Here is a 14760-nt window from a genome sequence, read left to right on the forward strand (position 1 = left end):
TTTTTTTTTTTAATATGGGTTACAATGGAGAGACTTCATCAATTAAAGATATCTAGCCATTTAGCAGAGGGCAGGTAACAGCGAAGTAACAGCAAATACATGATGGTTAAGTCTCTAGACTGGCATTTGTTTTTTAACACTTTTGCAGCAAATAACACATTTCATGAAACTAATCATAAAAATCCACATGGTTCAACTCTGCACAAACCTCCAGGTATCCCACCCTAGATCTTGTGCAATATAAAACAGGAAAATATTAAAGCATTACAATGACAATTTGATTGGCTTTTTTGGTAAGCATCAACTGAACTTCAGAAGATCTGTAATTGTATCAGTGTGGGTGTTTGCAGTTTGCATTTGCCAGTTTTAAATTTACAAATTTACTAGTTTATAACTGTAGCCCACTTTAGTAAATGATCTTCACAAAATAATATTGCCAAAAGAAACAAATCATCCCTTGGTGGCGAGCCTTTTGGTTATGAGTTTGTCTGAGCCTATCTGAACTGGTTTTCATAGTGTGACCCTGGATTTATAGTAGGAGTCTTCCTAACTGCTCAGACTTACTAGAGTTTGTATTCCTGGCATAACCTGTAAGAAATTCAGAGCCATCTCTGCCATGGTGAAGGAGAAAGTTTATGTAGGTAGTTGATAAGCAATTTGGTTAGTGGAGGATCTATTTTCTCCTTAATATGCTAGGTGTAAATCTGACTTAAGTATATATTCCCTCTGGCTTTCTGCAAAATTTTAAACATATAGCATCTGACCCTCAGGTCCATTTGCCCTTATAACTGAGAACAAAAAAATCCAGGCTAATGTATAAGGTAAGGAGAGCACCAACATCTTGGGGTTCTGCTGCAGTTCTAATCCCTCACTTTTAAGTGATTATCAATCCTCTGAGGATGCTTCATCCCTTTCTAATTAAATCCAACTCAACAAATACATACTGTGTGTAGGAAACAGTGCTATGTGGATACAAAAATAAAACAAGCAAGACAAACAAAAAATCCCAGCCCTCAAGGTTACATTGTCCTGGTGACATAAAGTGTCTTAGGCACATGTATGACTATTTGAAGATAGAAATATCAGTAAAAACGAGGGTGATAACTAGAGTCTTCCTGGAAGAGGTGATACATGACATGACTTTTGAAGGATGCCAAGGAGTAGATTAGAGAAGGGTAAGTATTCCAGTACAAAGGTGCAGAGGTGAGAGATGAAATGCTAAGTTCAGGGAACAAATAAATCCATTTAGATTGAGCCGTATCAAAGAAAATAAAATTAAATAAACCTGGAAAAGGAAGCTAGGACCAGCTTGTTAAAAAAAAAAAATCTTTAAACAAGGATAGCTAGATGATGAGATGGATAGAGCAGTCACATTAGGAATCAGGAGGATGTGAGTTCAATTCTGCTCTCGGATACTATATGACTCTAAGCATGTTACTTAATCCTGATTGCCTCAAAAAAAAGTTTTAAGTGCTAAATTGTGGATTTTGTGCTTTTTTAATCCTAAAAGAAATAGTCACTCACTGGTGACTTCACAGTAGGGGAATGGTATGGTCAGACGTATATTCTGAAAAAACTGTTCTGAGGAAGTTTTGAAAAGGAGAAAGTCAGAAGCTTAAAGCTCCTCCTTGATCTTCTTTCTCCTCTCAGTTGTTTTTCTTTCCTTCCTCAGCAAAGCCTGAATTTGGCCATGGTGGCCTGGTCAAACTTGACTGCAGGCAAGGAAGCAAAAGGGGAAATATCACCATTCTGGTTACTTTTCTTTTTCCCTGTTAAATCTCAAAGCAAATATACATGGCAGTCCTGCCAACCATTTGATTCATAGTTGGAGGAGAAAGTAAGTTGTACTGAATTTCAGTGGCAAGAAGGGGACCAGAAATCCACTAATTAAGTAGTTCAAATTCTTAGCATTTAAACAACATGAGTGCCAAACACAAGAAATGTGTTGGCATCCTCTGTTTGATTCCCAGATATTAATGTAATATAAAAACATTCCTAGCCCTCTTAAGGGCTTATACCTTTACAGTTATGCATAAAGATTCTATTCTTCCTGGGATTTTTTAGATACATTCTTTCATTCAACAAACATGTGTAAAATTTTTGACTTCCTTCCTTAAGTAATGAGCCATTTCTGATAAACTTGCTTCTCAAGGAAGCAACACTGAATTCCATCTTGGGAATCTTTGCCTGGAGTCCCTTAGGACTTCTACTTGGCTCCATTGATATCTTTCAAATGGCTTAAGAAAGTATCTAGCTAGTCCATGATACTATATAACTCATGCTGGGAAACCAAGGATTTTGCTGCCTTACATTTGTTAGTTGAATGGTTAGGAAGTGTGTGAACAAAATGAAATACAAATGAAAAAATTGTAGCTGTTGGTCTTTAACCAGCCCTGAATTCTTCCCAAATTGATGGTGATTTGTTTTTTCTGGATTTCTGAGTTCATACAGGTACGCAAGTTGTATGTTTGTTTTTATAATTTCAGTATAAAAAGATGATAACAGCTAAAATAACAACTACATTTGGAAATGAAGACTCTTTTTTGGTGTTTTCAGACAACTTAAACCTGTCGTTAAGTTAGTGAAGTTCTTTATTAAAAGTCATACTTTTTTTGTATTTGACTAAAAGGGTACCTTCTGGAAAAGGTTAAGAGATTAGGGCTTTTCAATTTTGTCTTAATGAGTTTTAGGTTCACTAAAGCTAGAACATGAAAAAAGATGGTATGCTGTATTCTGATTTGTAAGCATGCATGTTCCAGATGGTCCTTTTCTCCATTTAGGGATGTCCGCACTCTAAAAAGTTGACTTATCCTCCCTTAATTTCAGATTTCTTCAAATGGGATCCTTAGTATTTTTCTCATTTCTTTTACTAGCCATGTCTAACAAGACTTAGAGGCTGTCACATTTGCCATATATTTTACAGTTTGAATTGGAGAGTTACTAATTGTTTTCTGGAGAGTAAAAGAGACGTCTCTGGTGCTTTCATTATTTGAACAACAAAGTGCAATTTGAGGATGTGTTTTCTATGAAGAAAAAAGAGACTTGGCAAAATTCTAACATGAATTATAAATTGCTTAGAAGGTTTAGAAATAAGGTTAGGTCTTTAATTCTTGCCCCAAATTATATCATATTCAGAAATTTGAGTATTTGTTTGTAATTTATAGATTTGGGGACATAGTTCATGCCAGAATGTTTTAGTAATGTTTCACCATTTTCTCAGCAACTTTTTTCATGATACATCTGGCTAAACAACTCTATATCTATAGAAGTAAAAATAGCAATAATGTTATAGGAAATAGTAATTAGCAAATTAATAGACTATGGCTATATTTCTCATGCTAAGAGAAATCCTTTGATAAATAAAGTGAGACTGCTATATTTCAAGACTTAATATTTCAAAAATACTTCCTGAATTACTATAAAATAGAAAACCCTGAAAATTCTAACACAGAAGCACACATATCACTTAACTTAGACACAATAATCCATTTCAATTCATAAAAGCTTACAGTCTAATCTTTAAGTAGGATATCCTTTAAAACATCTGTGATTTCATTGATATAGGCATTCCCTTCACTGAGATAAATCACAGCCCCATCTGTACCTGACCAGACAATTTCATGAGTTAATTTTACTTCAAAATATATCTTCTGGCCAACTTCCTAATGATGAGTCTTTTCAAATTTAGGTAGGCTGGTTCTCAGGTGAAATGATGCTCATAATCCATCATTTAGCCCATACTTGAACTCTTTTCTGACTTTGAAGAAACTTCCAGAGCTTGTAATCTACTGGTAGTCACCTCTATCTATTGATGAGTATTAGAGTAGGACTTTAGCAGGAAAACCATCTCATACTTATTGACTATTAAGTTTAATAGCATTAATTCTGAATTGTGAGGATATTAAAATGCCAAGTGTTTATTTTTTTAGGCACAACTGGTCCAGTCCAAGTAATCATCACTGAAAACCCTAGTCAGCCCAATTCTCATCCTATCCAGTGGAATGCACCTGAACCATCTCACATTTCCAAGTACATTCTCAGATGGAAGCCTGTAAGTACCATATTCAGCAGCCCGGTACCATATTTATCAAGTAAATGAATGTTTTAGGAGTTTGTACTATCATCAAGGTGATTAGTGGATTGATCATGGAATATTCATTATATTCATTTTAATGCCAAATTAGTAAACTAGTTACTTTAGTAATTGAACCAACCAATATGGATTGACCATTCATGATCCACTTGATTCTTTAGCAATTGACCTATAAATGGACAGACTAAGATGAAAATTGAGAATTCTGGATTGGTAGCTTTTTCTTTATTTATGTATTCTTCATGAAATTGAGCTTTCTCATATATGTATAATGATAATATATATATATATATATATATATATATATATATATATATATTTATAATGAACAGGTTGGGGTTAGATAATCTCGAATGTTTCTTTTGATTTCTTCTATGATTTCCAAATTCCTTTCAAGTTCCAAATTTCAAGAGGTTATTGACACTGAGATGTTTCGATAAGTGAAAAAAATAAAGTTTGACATTATATGATTAAGTAATAAAAGGTGTGTACTAGAGTCCAGGGTTCCTATTCCACCACACCATACTCTGGAGTAATTTGTTGTTGTTTTTTTTCAGAAATTGCAAAGTTTTAAAAGTTTGCTTTAAACTAACTTACTGTTTCCTTTCTTTGTAGTGCCATTTTTGTATGTTTTAGTCTGTTTATTCCACATTTGGACTTTTGACTGTGACATTTTCTCAGAGATTAAAATCTTAGTTGAATTAAATATGCATAAAAGAGAACAACTTCATGAGCATTTTTAAAATTAGAAGGCTTTTTAAAGAGCTAAAGTTTAATAACTTTGAAACAGCTTTTGAATAACAAATAAAAGATGAATATTTCTCCTCTTGAACGAACTGAAAGTTCATTTCTCAGTCTTTTCTCCTTACACTCACCATTAAAGACACAACATTGAATTTAAGGTACAACAATGATGAGAGAAAAGTTCAAATTTAAGATGATGGAAGTCATACTACAGTATGTAGTTTGATTTAAGCTATAATTTTTGTTTTTGAAAATGTGAGCTAAACTTTAAGATTAATGAAGGCTATGACTATTCTCATTTCTTCAACTAATTTGGACATTTGAATATTTGAAGTATTTATATGCTGGCTGATTTGGACAGACTTCTTCAGATATTAGTCATTTCAAATAATATTTTGGCTTGCCAAGATTGGTCTAGTTGCATATATTCAAATGTCCTGTTTTAAGTAAGGTTGGTTCCACACTCCACATCTATCACTCGGCTCAGATTTGTGTGGTGAGTACCACATGAATGAATTTGGGCAGGATATGGATGTATAAACAGCAGCAAAGGATTAAACAAACAGGAATCTGTTTTCTTCTACAGACATGTCCAAAATCGCCTAACCACTTTTTGTAGGACTATTCATTCCCTTTGAACTAGTTCAAATGAACCTGGTTTATGATGACCCCAGAAGTAGGTTTTATACCAACTCAGACAACTGTTCTTCTAAGCCAGGTAGACCCTCTGTTTTCTCACTCCTTCCCCTTCAAAGCAAGAGAGTTGTGTTGGGTCTTGCCAACTTTAAAAAAATGGAATATTTTGGTCACTTTCATCTCAAAATAAAAGATTTCTGTTTTAGTGGTATTGATATCAAGCATGAGATAAAATTAGTAAAGTTAAAACAGATTGTTCATATTAAGTTTCTGAATTAAAATAAATAGTCTAGCAAAAATGAAAGTACCCTTGTTGCAGTTGCCCACCCCCTCTTCCTGTCATAAAGATTATTTTGGTAATAATTTTCATAAAAGGGGATGGACCTGGGATGCTTTTCAATAGAGAATTTATTTCATTGCTGTATCCCTGTATATTTGCCTATATTCAATTGGTTAATTGACAACCATTTATTAAGCTCCTATCCTGTGCTGGACACTATGCTAGAAACTCAAGATAGAAAACTAACAATAGAATGTATAAGAGGAAAAAAGAAATGAGTGAAAGAAGGAAGGAAGGAAAGAATGAAGGAATGGAGGAAGGAAGGGGAAATGAATGAAGAGAAGGAAGGAGGAAAGGAAAAAAGGAAAGATACATATTTATTAAATGTTTGCTGTGTATGAGGCACTAGAGATACAAAGACAAAAAGTGAAAGTCCTAAATTGGGACAAACAAGCACTGGCAACATTGAATGATGGTGATTAGAATGAGGCAGGGTTAGTCTGGGTCTGACCTAAATAATAGAGCTCTTGCCACTCAGAAACCCAAGACCACAAAGTGGGAGCTTAGGTCCTTATTGAAAGAGTGGACTGGAGTAAGGAAACATGGAATAAAGAAAATAAAAGTATTTTTGCCCTCAAAAAACTTACATTCTAACACTGGTAATGCCATGTCCATGAATGCATAAACTAAATATAAGGTACATTTTTAAGAGGAAGGGCATTAGCAACTGAAGGAGATCAGGAAAGACAATGTAGAAAGTGTTATCTTAGCAGAATTTTGAGGAAAACAAGAGATTTTTAAATACTACCTTCTTTGTTTTAATTTAATTTAATTTATTTCTTTTAAAGAAAAATTCTCCAAATCGCTGGAAAGAGGCTATTATTCCTGGTCATTTAAATTCTTACACAATCAAAGGTCTACGGCCTGGTGTGATTTATGAGGGACAGCTTATCAGTGTACAACACTATGGACACAAGGAAGTCACTCGTTTTGACTTCACTACCACTAGCACCAGCCCTGCTGTGTCCAGTAAGTTACTCCATCCTGTGCCATTTCTGCCCAAAGCTTTGGGGAATGAGCTCTGACCAAGAGACTCTACTCCAGCCTGTGCCATTTCTGCCCAGTGCTTGGGAGAATGAGCTTTTACCAAGATACTCTACTCCAGCCTGTGCCATTTCTGCCCAAAGCCTTGAGGAATGGGTTCTCAAGGTAGTCTTCCCTTTCCTGCCTTCCTCCAGAAATATTCTTTAGCATTGTTTTCCCTGGGGATGGAGAGGGAGAAAAGTTTCTGGGGTAACTGAGAATAGATATTCTTTTATGTATAGCCTGTTTCCTTTCTGTGTCATCTAGCCAACACAGTCACAGGAGAGACAACACCATTTTCTCCTGTTGTTGCGACTTCGGAATCTGTTACGGAAATTACAGCCAGCAGCTTTGTGGTCTCATGGGTCTCAGCCTCTGACACTGTCTCTGGATTCCGGGTGGAATATGAACTGAGCGAGGAAGGTGATGAGCCACAGTACCTTGGTAAGTTTGCTTTTGACTTATTTTATATATTATACATATTATTATATATTATATAATTTGGGGGTGTCTTTTAAGACACCGTTTTTAGGAGAGGGAGCATCAGTCAAAAAGGACACAGGTGTGATTTTGAAATTGTTAATTAACATAGTCTGAAATTGCATTTTATTGAATTACATTGTAATTGTAAACATACAGAGATAGACATGTATGTATGTACCACACTTTTCCACTAAGATCCTGGAAAGTCTCATTCCCCTCTCTAATTCATTGATCCATTTATTCTTCCAGTAGGATTTATTGAGTTAGGGCACACATAATAACTGGAGAATTCTCTTGGCTCCATGAACTAGTTTAAGAACTAGTGTCTAAACCATTGAGTTAAAAAAACAACAGCTGGGGAATCAGTCATGACATGGAAGAGGACATTTTAGGAAATATGGGGTGAAACAAAAGAGTAAAATATTCTAGACATTCATTCTTAACTTCTTAAGTAACTTGTTAAGCAACTTCATATAATAAGTTATTCCAAGCTCAGCATATTTCCATGTAATCCTATGTATTTTATTTATGCATTCAAAACATTTTTCTCAGAAAAGGTTTTAATCGAATAATCAAAGGTGTCTATAATACACACACACACACACACACACACACACACACACACTCATTAGGAACTCCTATTTTAGAGGGAAAACCATATCATTTCCCACAATGAAGATTTATGGTTCTATTTTAGCTCTGCTATTGGTTGCATAATCTAGGTTATTTATCCCTAAAATAGTTTTGCAATTTTAAAAAATGATCATAATAATGGAAGTAAAAGACATTTTGCCACCTTACCTTCTACATGCATCAAAATTGACCGGTTTTATGGTAGGACAGGTTGGCACTGGGACAGAATCCTATCTATGCTCTTGAATAAAATCTGCTTATGAAATTTGGTATTTCTTTTCAAAGATCTTCCAAGCACAGCCACTTCTGTTAACATTCCTGACTTGCTTCCTGGACGCAAATATATTGTAAATGTCTATCAGATCTCTGAAGAAGGAGAACAAAATCTGATCCTGTCTACCTCACAGACAACAGGTATGTTTGGACTTTACAATTGGCTAAGACTTTTCTGTAAAACAAAATCTAATTTTGAGGACATTTCTTTTATTTCTTCCATGTTCCTTTCACTTTTCAGCACCTGATGCTCCTCCTGACCATGCAGTGGACAAAGTAGATGACACCTCAATTGTCATTCGCTGGAGCAGACCACAGGCCCCCATCACAGGTCAGTTTACTTTTTTCTGCTTTTGACTGGAAGGGCTTCTTCCAAGTATGGTGAGAAGGGGAGGCAAGAGAGCAAATTTTGAACTGAGGTTAAGCAGATATTTTAATAATTCAGGATTTTGCTGGAAATATGGTTATTTGCAACAAAAAAGTGATGCAAAGTAAAGATCTTATAATCTATCTGACATAGCTCCTGAATCCTGCAGTTCACACACACACACACACACACACACACACACTACACTACATATAGAAACATATTCCAAATGTAAGATCTTAATACATAGCAACCATATATAGTATGAAAAACCAGATGGTGACAAAGCAAAATTATTATTTATGAAACTGGGCCTTCTACAGACTATTTAAAAATTTTCTGATTATTCCTCACTATAGCATTTTTCTAGACTATTTTAAATAGGTAATTCTCCTATAGACCAAATTCAAAGGAATGCTGTGGAAGAAGAATTAAAAAGGGGATTCTCCTTTCATTATTTCAACCCATTATGATTAACAAAAATTTTTAAATACTTACTTTGTTTAAAGGTTAGGAATATTAAAAACTTTACAGTAACTATATAAAAAATTATTCCAAGCTCAGTAAACACAACTATTTGTTGCAAAATTTTTAACCCTCCTATTTCTTTTTGGGCATTTATATGAACCTTTATATGGTATATTCTGAGTTATTGTTGTATAGAAAATTTAAAAAAACCTAGTCTCAGGATCAGAAAGACTTGGGGTCTAATCTTACTCTGACACATGTTAGCTTTGTGATCAAGAGCTTCCCTTCTCAGCACCCTGATCTACAATCTCCAGGCTATGAATTGCAGAGAAATTGCAGGTCTGCATTGATATAGGGAGCTGCTATATGATTGAAATTGTTTGCTTAAGAAAAATGTTAAAATTCTTCAGTGTCTTTCTTTTAGGATTCTCTACTTTTTTGGTTTTTTATTTGTTCCTGTGCTAAAATGAAGGAACAGGTGGTCATTTTTGTAAATGACACCATTATTCAGTTCAATTCAGCAAACATTTTTAAATCACTGTATGCTTAGCACCCTGTTAAGCACTGCTTCAAAGACACAGTCCCTGCCCACTAAGAGCCTATAATAATCAAAGGACTATGATCTCTGAGGTTAGGAAAAAGTTATCAAATAATTGTTTGCTTAAGGGAAAAGTACATCACATTTTTTTTGGTCTTACAGGTTACAGAATTGTCTATGCCCCATCAGTTGAAGGAAGCAGCACAGAGCTCAATCTCCCAGAAACTGCTAATTCTGTAACTCTTAGTGACTTGCAACCTGGGGTTCAATATAACATCACTATTTATGCTGTGGAAGAAAATCAAGAAAGTGCCCCCATCTTCATTCAGCAAGAAACCACTGGAGTTCAGCGTCCAGGTAACATTCAAAATGCTATTTGTGATGACATTATCAAACATATACTATTTATTCAATAAGTTTTGTGTTGTGCAAAAGAAAGAAAGCATTGTCCTTGGAGGAGAGTTTTAGCTCTCTGCCAATGCCTCATATGTGCAAGTAGTCTTGGCGACATTTTAGCTAAAATGGCCACTTTATGTACTTAGTTATCACTGATTAAAAATGAACCATAGGTAGCTCTTATGTAGCTTTACTAAAGTATTACAGGGAAAGCAGATGTATACCAAGTACTCTTAAGTGCTCAGTAAAAGGAAAGAGCATAATATATGTCATTATAATGAATTTTTTTGGCTGGGAATATAAATTCTGGAAACACATTCTCTTACTTAAATATTCCAATTAAAAAGTATCAAAGGCCAAAACTTAAGTCATGACAATAATATGGGAAAACATTTTTAGTGGAAAATGTTATAATTGATTCAATTCAACAAGTTTTGTTTTAAGCTCCAACTATGTACAAAGGCTGAGGATTCAAAGACATAATCCCTGGTTTTAAGAAGTTTATAGTCTCTTCTTCCTTTCTCCTTTTCCTTATATTGTTTTAAATATATATATATATTACAAATTTTCAACAGTGATTTTAAATGACAGTTTATTGATCCCTCATTTCATATTTTTAGACAAAGTTCCTCCTCCTAAGGATCTGCAGTTTGTGGAAGTGACAGATGTCAAAGTCACCATCATGTGGACCCCCCCTGAAAGTGCAGTGACTGGCTACCGGGTGGATGTGGTCCCTGTCAATCTTCCTGGGGAGCATGGGCAGAGGCTGCCAGTCAGCAGGAATACTTTTGCTGAGGTCACTGGGCTCTCCCCTGGAGTTACCTATTACTTCAAGGTCTTTGCAGTGAACCAGGAAAAAGAGAGCACTCCATTGACAGGAGAACAGACCACTAGTAAGTTTTTTGTTATCCAAATTCTTCTTTCTTGAAGTACAATATGAAACCTTTGAGGTCAGTTGATGCAATAGAGTGTCGAATTTGAAGCTAGAGTAAGTCTGAATTGGATTCTGCCATCTGACTTTGGTTGGTTGGTTGGTTATTGTCCTTGTTGGGGTCATGGTCATCACTGTGGCTGATCAGAAGTTCAGAGTTCAGAAGGCTCTATTACAGGTTGGACACAAATAGTCTACCCGAACATTTGAAATGAAGTTGTCTCTAAATTTGTGCATCTCACATTTGAATTTTGCAATTCTGCTTTGCTTATAGAGCACAGAATTTTCTTTGATGAGGACATGCCATCCTGGGTGGTCCTATGCTAGTTAGTGTCTTACCTTGGACAAAGCACTTATAAAAGAAGGGAATTACATATCCCTAGAATCTCCTTTAGCTATTATTCTATTTGAAAAGCATTTTGCAAACTTTAATGACATCACAATTATTATTGTTATCATCTATTGCCACCTGCAAACTAGTTTTCATTGTGATCAGCAAATTTTAGAGTCCTTTTGTAACATTAGAATTATAGTTTTATATATATATATAATATATTTATATATATTGGATTGCTTGCTGTTTAGGGGAGGGATTGGGGTAAGGGAGGGAGAAAAATTTGGAACACGAAGTTTTGCAAGAATGAATATTGAAAACTATCTTTGTATGTATTTTGAAAATAAATAACTATTTTAAAATTATAGTTATAAATTAGACACAAGTAGCTATATAGTAGATTGGATAAAGGACTGGCTCGTAGTAAGAAAGACCTGAATTCAGATATTACCTCAGTTATTTATTAGTTATGTGATTTGGGTAACTTAATCTCTTTCAGCCTCAGTTTCTTCATCTGTAAAATGTGGGGATAATAATAATAAAAATGGAAATAATAATAAACCCACTCAGGGTTGTTGTGAGGATCAAGCGAGAACATCATGTATACATAAAGCATTTTGCAAATCTTAAAGTACTGTATGCATGCTGTTAGGGTGGTGATCACTACAATCAGCTTTATAATGAACCATCTAAGGAGTATAAAAATATAAGATGGTACTTATGTGTCAAATAGAATTTTATAAGGGATGTTCCTCATTCCTGAAATGCTCTTCCTCCTCATCTCTACCAATAGACTCCCTTGGCTTTCTTTAAGTCCTAACTAAAATTCTATCTTTTACAGGAAACCTTTTTCAGACCCTCTTAATATAAAATATACCAATGGTTAAATATAACTAGGATTTAACCTCAGCTCATTACTAAACGGGAAGATTAATTGCCACTTAGCCTTGCTTTCACAGAAAGTTCAATGGTTGTTTGAGATATTATAAAGGCAATATAGAACCTAAAATTTTGGACAATGAAAATCATTGAATGTAAAGCTGGTAGGGAGCTTAGAATTTATAAAATTCAACCCATTCATTTTATAAAGAAACAAACCAAGAGAGGTTGATCTAATCAGCTGCCATGGATTTAATTATCATCTTTATGGTGATGATTCCTAAACTTACTTAAACTACCCTGTCCTTTCGTCTGACTTCCAGTTTTGCATGTCCAGCTTCCTTGCAGAAATTTGAACTGGATGTCCAATGGACATTTTAAATTAAATATCTCCCAAATACAATACATTATCTTTCCCCCTAATCCCTCCCCCCAACTTCCCTTTTACTGAAAACCATCATATACTAGGAGTCATCTTGATCTCCTCATGATCTTTCAAGCTAATGCCAAAGTCTGCTCGCTTCACCTTTGTAACAACTCTGGAATATACCCCCCTTTCTCCTCAGAGTGTCATTACTCTGGTACTGTCCCTTGTCACCTCATTCCTGGACTACTACCAGAGCTTGCTGGTGAGTCTGTCTGCCTCAAATCTTTTCCCACTCCGGAACATCCTCCATTCAGCCACTAAAGCAATTTTTCTAAACAAGTCTGATCATTTCAATCAATTCCAGGATCAAATGTAAAATATTCTGTTTGGCCTTAAAGCCCTTTGCAACCTTTTCTGTCTTCTTACACCTGACTCCTCAATATGTAGTCTTTGATCCAGTAATGCCGATCTTCTGGCTGTTCCAAGAACAAAACACTCCATCTCTCAGTTTCAAACACTTTCTCTGGCTGACTCCATGCCTGGAATGCTCTCCCTCTTCTTTTATAGAAATCTTTCTCACACCTTCTTAATTCCAGCTCCTTTCCCCTTTTAATTATTTCTTGTTTATTCTTTGTTTTGTAAATATTTGTTTGCATGTTGTCTCTCCCATTAAATTGCAAGCTCCTCGAAGGTAGGAGCTATATCACCATTGTTTATATTCCCAATACTCAGCACTTATGTGCCTAACACATAAGAGACTGATTGAACAGACTTAATGTCATACAGTTATTAATCATCAAATCTCAATTTAGATCCCACTTGTTCCAATTCTACTACCCAGGTATTTTCTGGTAAGCCAGAAGTTTTTAACTTAGGCTTTGCAATTTTTTTAATATTTTGATAACTATTTCAATATGATTGTGGTTTCCCCTATAATTCTATGTACTTAATTTTATGATTTGAAAACATTATTCTGAGGAGTCTGTAGGTTTCACTAGCCTACCAGAGGAGCATATAACGCTCTCTCTCTCTCTCTCTCTCTCTGTGTGTGTGTGTGTGTGTCTGTCATTTTCTTTCTGTCTCTTTGTCTCTGTCTCTTTCATACACAAACACACACACACACACACACACACACACACACACACACACCACTTTAAAACTCTCAGACTAAATAATCATGAAGCTAAACCATCCACAAATTTCACCATAAATATTTCTTACCCCAGAAGGCAGATACTAAACTATACTATTACAAGTGAAAAGTATTATCTTTACATGGGTCACATGAAGAAAATATTTAATTTCTCCAAATAATGTGAAAAGAAATGTAATAGAAATTTGCTATCATAAAATAGAGTTTTATTTTCCTTTATTTTGTGTATCCAATGATGGGAAAATCATACATTGTAATTAATACAATAGGAAGTATCATTCAGGGATATCAGCAGTTTTACAAGTCTGAGGCGAAATTTAGTAAAGTGTCCATGTCAATCAATAAATAAGCCAACAACTCTATTAAACCTTTTCTATGTACCAGAAACTGAGCTAAATTCTGAGGTTACAAAGAAAAAGCAAATACAGTCCCTGTCTTCATGGAACTTATATTCTAACATAGGAGATGGATGAACATACAAGACAGTAATCGTGATATTTATATTTATATTTCTGGTATTTATGAAAATTTTATGGTTTGCAAAATATTTTACAAATATCTTGTTTGTATAAACTTGTACAAGTATCTGAAATATCACACTAGGAGGTAAGTTATGTTATCCCCATTTCAAAGATGAAGAAATTAAGGCTGAGGAAAAATTAAATGACTTGCCAGAGTCACCCAGCTAATAAGTGCCTAAGGCTAAATCCTTGTCAGGATGGATAAACTAGGCATATGTTGCTATCTCTAGTTAATTGATCATTTAAATATTGCCTGAAAAAAAATGCCCTGTTCCTTATTCATTCCTTTGCCTTTTTTAAAGAACTGGATGCTCCTACTAACTTAAGGTTTGTCAATGAGACTGACACCACAGTCTTGGTTACCTGGACTCCACCTCGTGCCAGGATAGCAGGATATCGACTGACTGTGAGTCCTACTAGGGGAAACCAACCTAAGCAATATAATGTGGGACCATCTGCCACCCAATACCCATTGAGGAATCTGCAACCAGGGTCTGAGTACACTGCTTCCCTAGTGGCTGTCAAAGGCAATCAACAGAGTCCTAAGCAAACTGGAATCTTCACTACCTGTAAGTCAAACC

At 35.1% G+C, this 14760-nt stretch overlaps 1 protein-coding gene across 12 annotated transcripts in view; it reads left to right on the forward strand.

The window, feature by feature from the left end:
- The window catches only part of FN1 (fibronectin 1), an 80361-nt gene that overhangs the window by 24029 nt on the left and 41572 nt on the right, over positions 1–14760 (forward strand). For all 12 annotated transcript variants that reach the window (XM_023500639.2, XM_031958090.1, XM_031958093.1 and 9 more), the window contains exons 13-20: positions 3930–4051; positions 6602–6782; positions 7104–7280; positions 8238–8366; positions 8467–8556; positions 9761–9955; positions 10615–10887; positions 14482–14748. In XM_023500639.2, the coding sequence (XP_023356407.1) occupies positions 3930–4051; positions 6602–6782; positions 7104–7280; positions 8238–8366; positions 8467–8556; positions 9761–9955; positions 10615–10887; positions 14482–14748 (1434 nt within the window). The remainder of the gene's footprint in view (positions 1–3929; positions 4052–6601; positions 6783–7103; positions 7281–8237; positions 8367–8466; positions 8557–9760; positions 9956–10614; positions 10888–14481; positions 14749–14760) is intronic.

This window comes from Sarcophilus harrisii, chromosome 3 (assembly GCF_902635505.1).
Source record: "Sarcophilus harrisii chromosome 3, mSarHar1.11, whole genome shotgun sequence".
Lineage (NCBI taxonomy): Eukaryota > Metazoa > Chordata > Mammalia > Dasyuromorphia > Dasyuridae > Sarcophilus > Sarcophilus harrisii.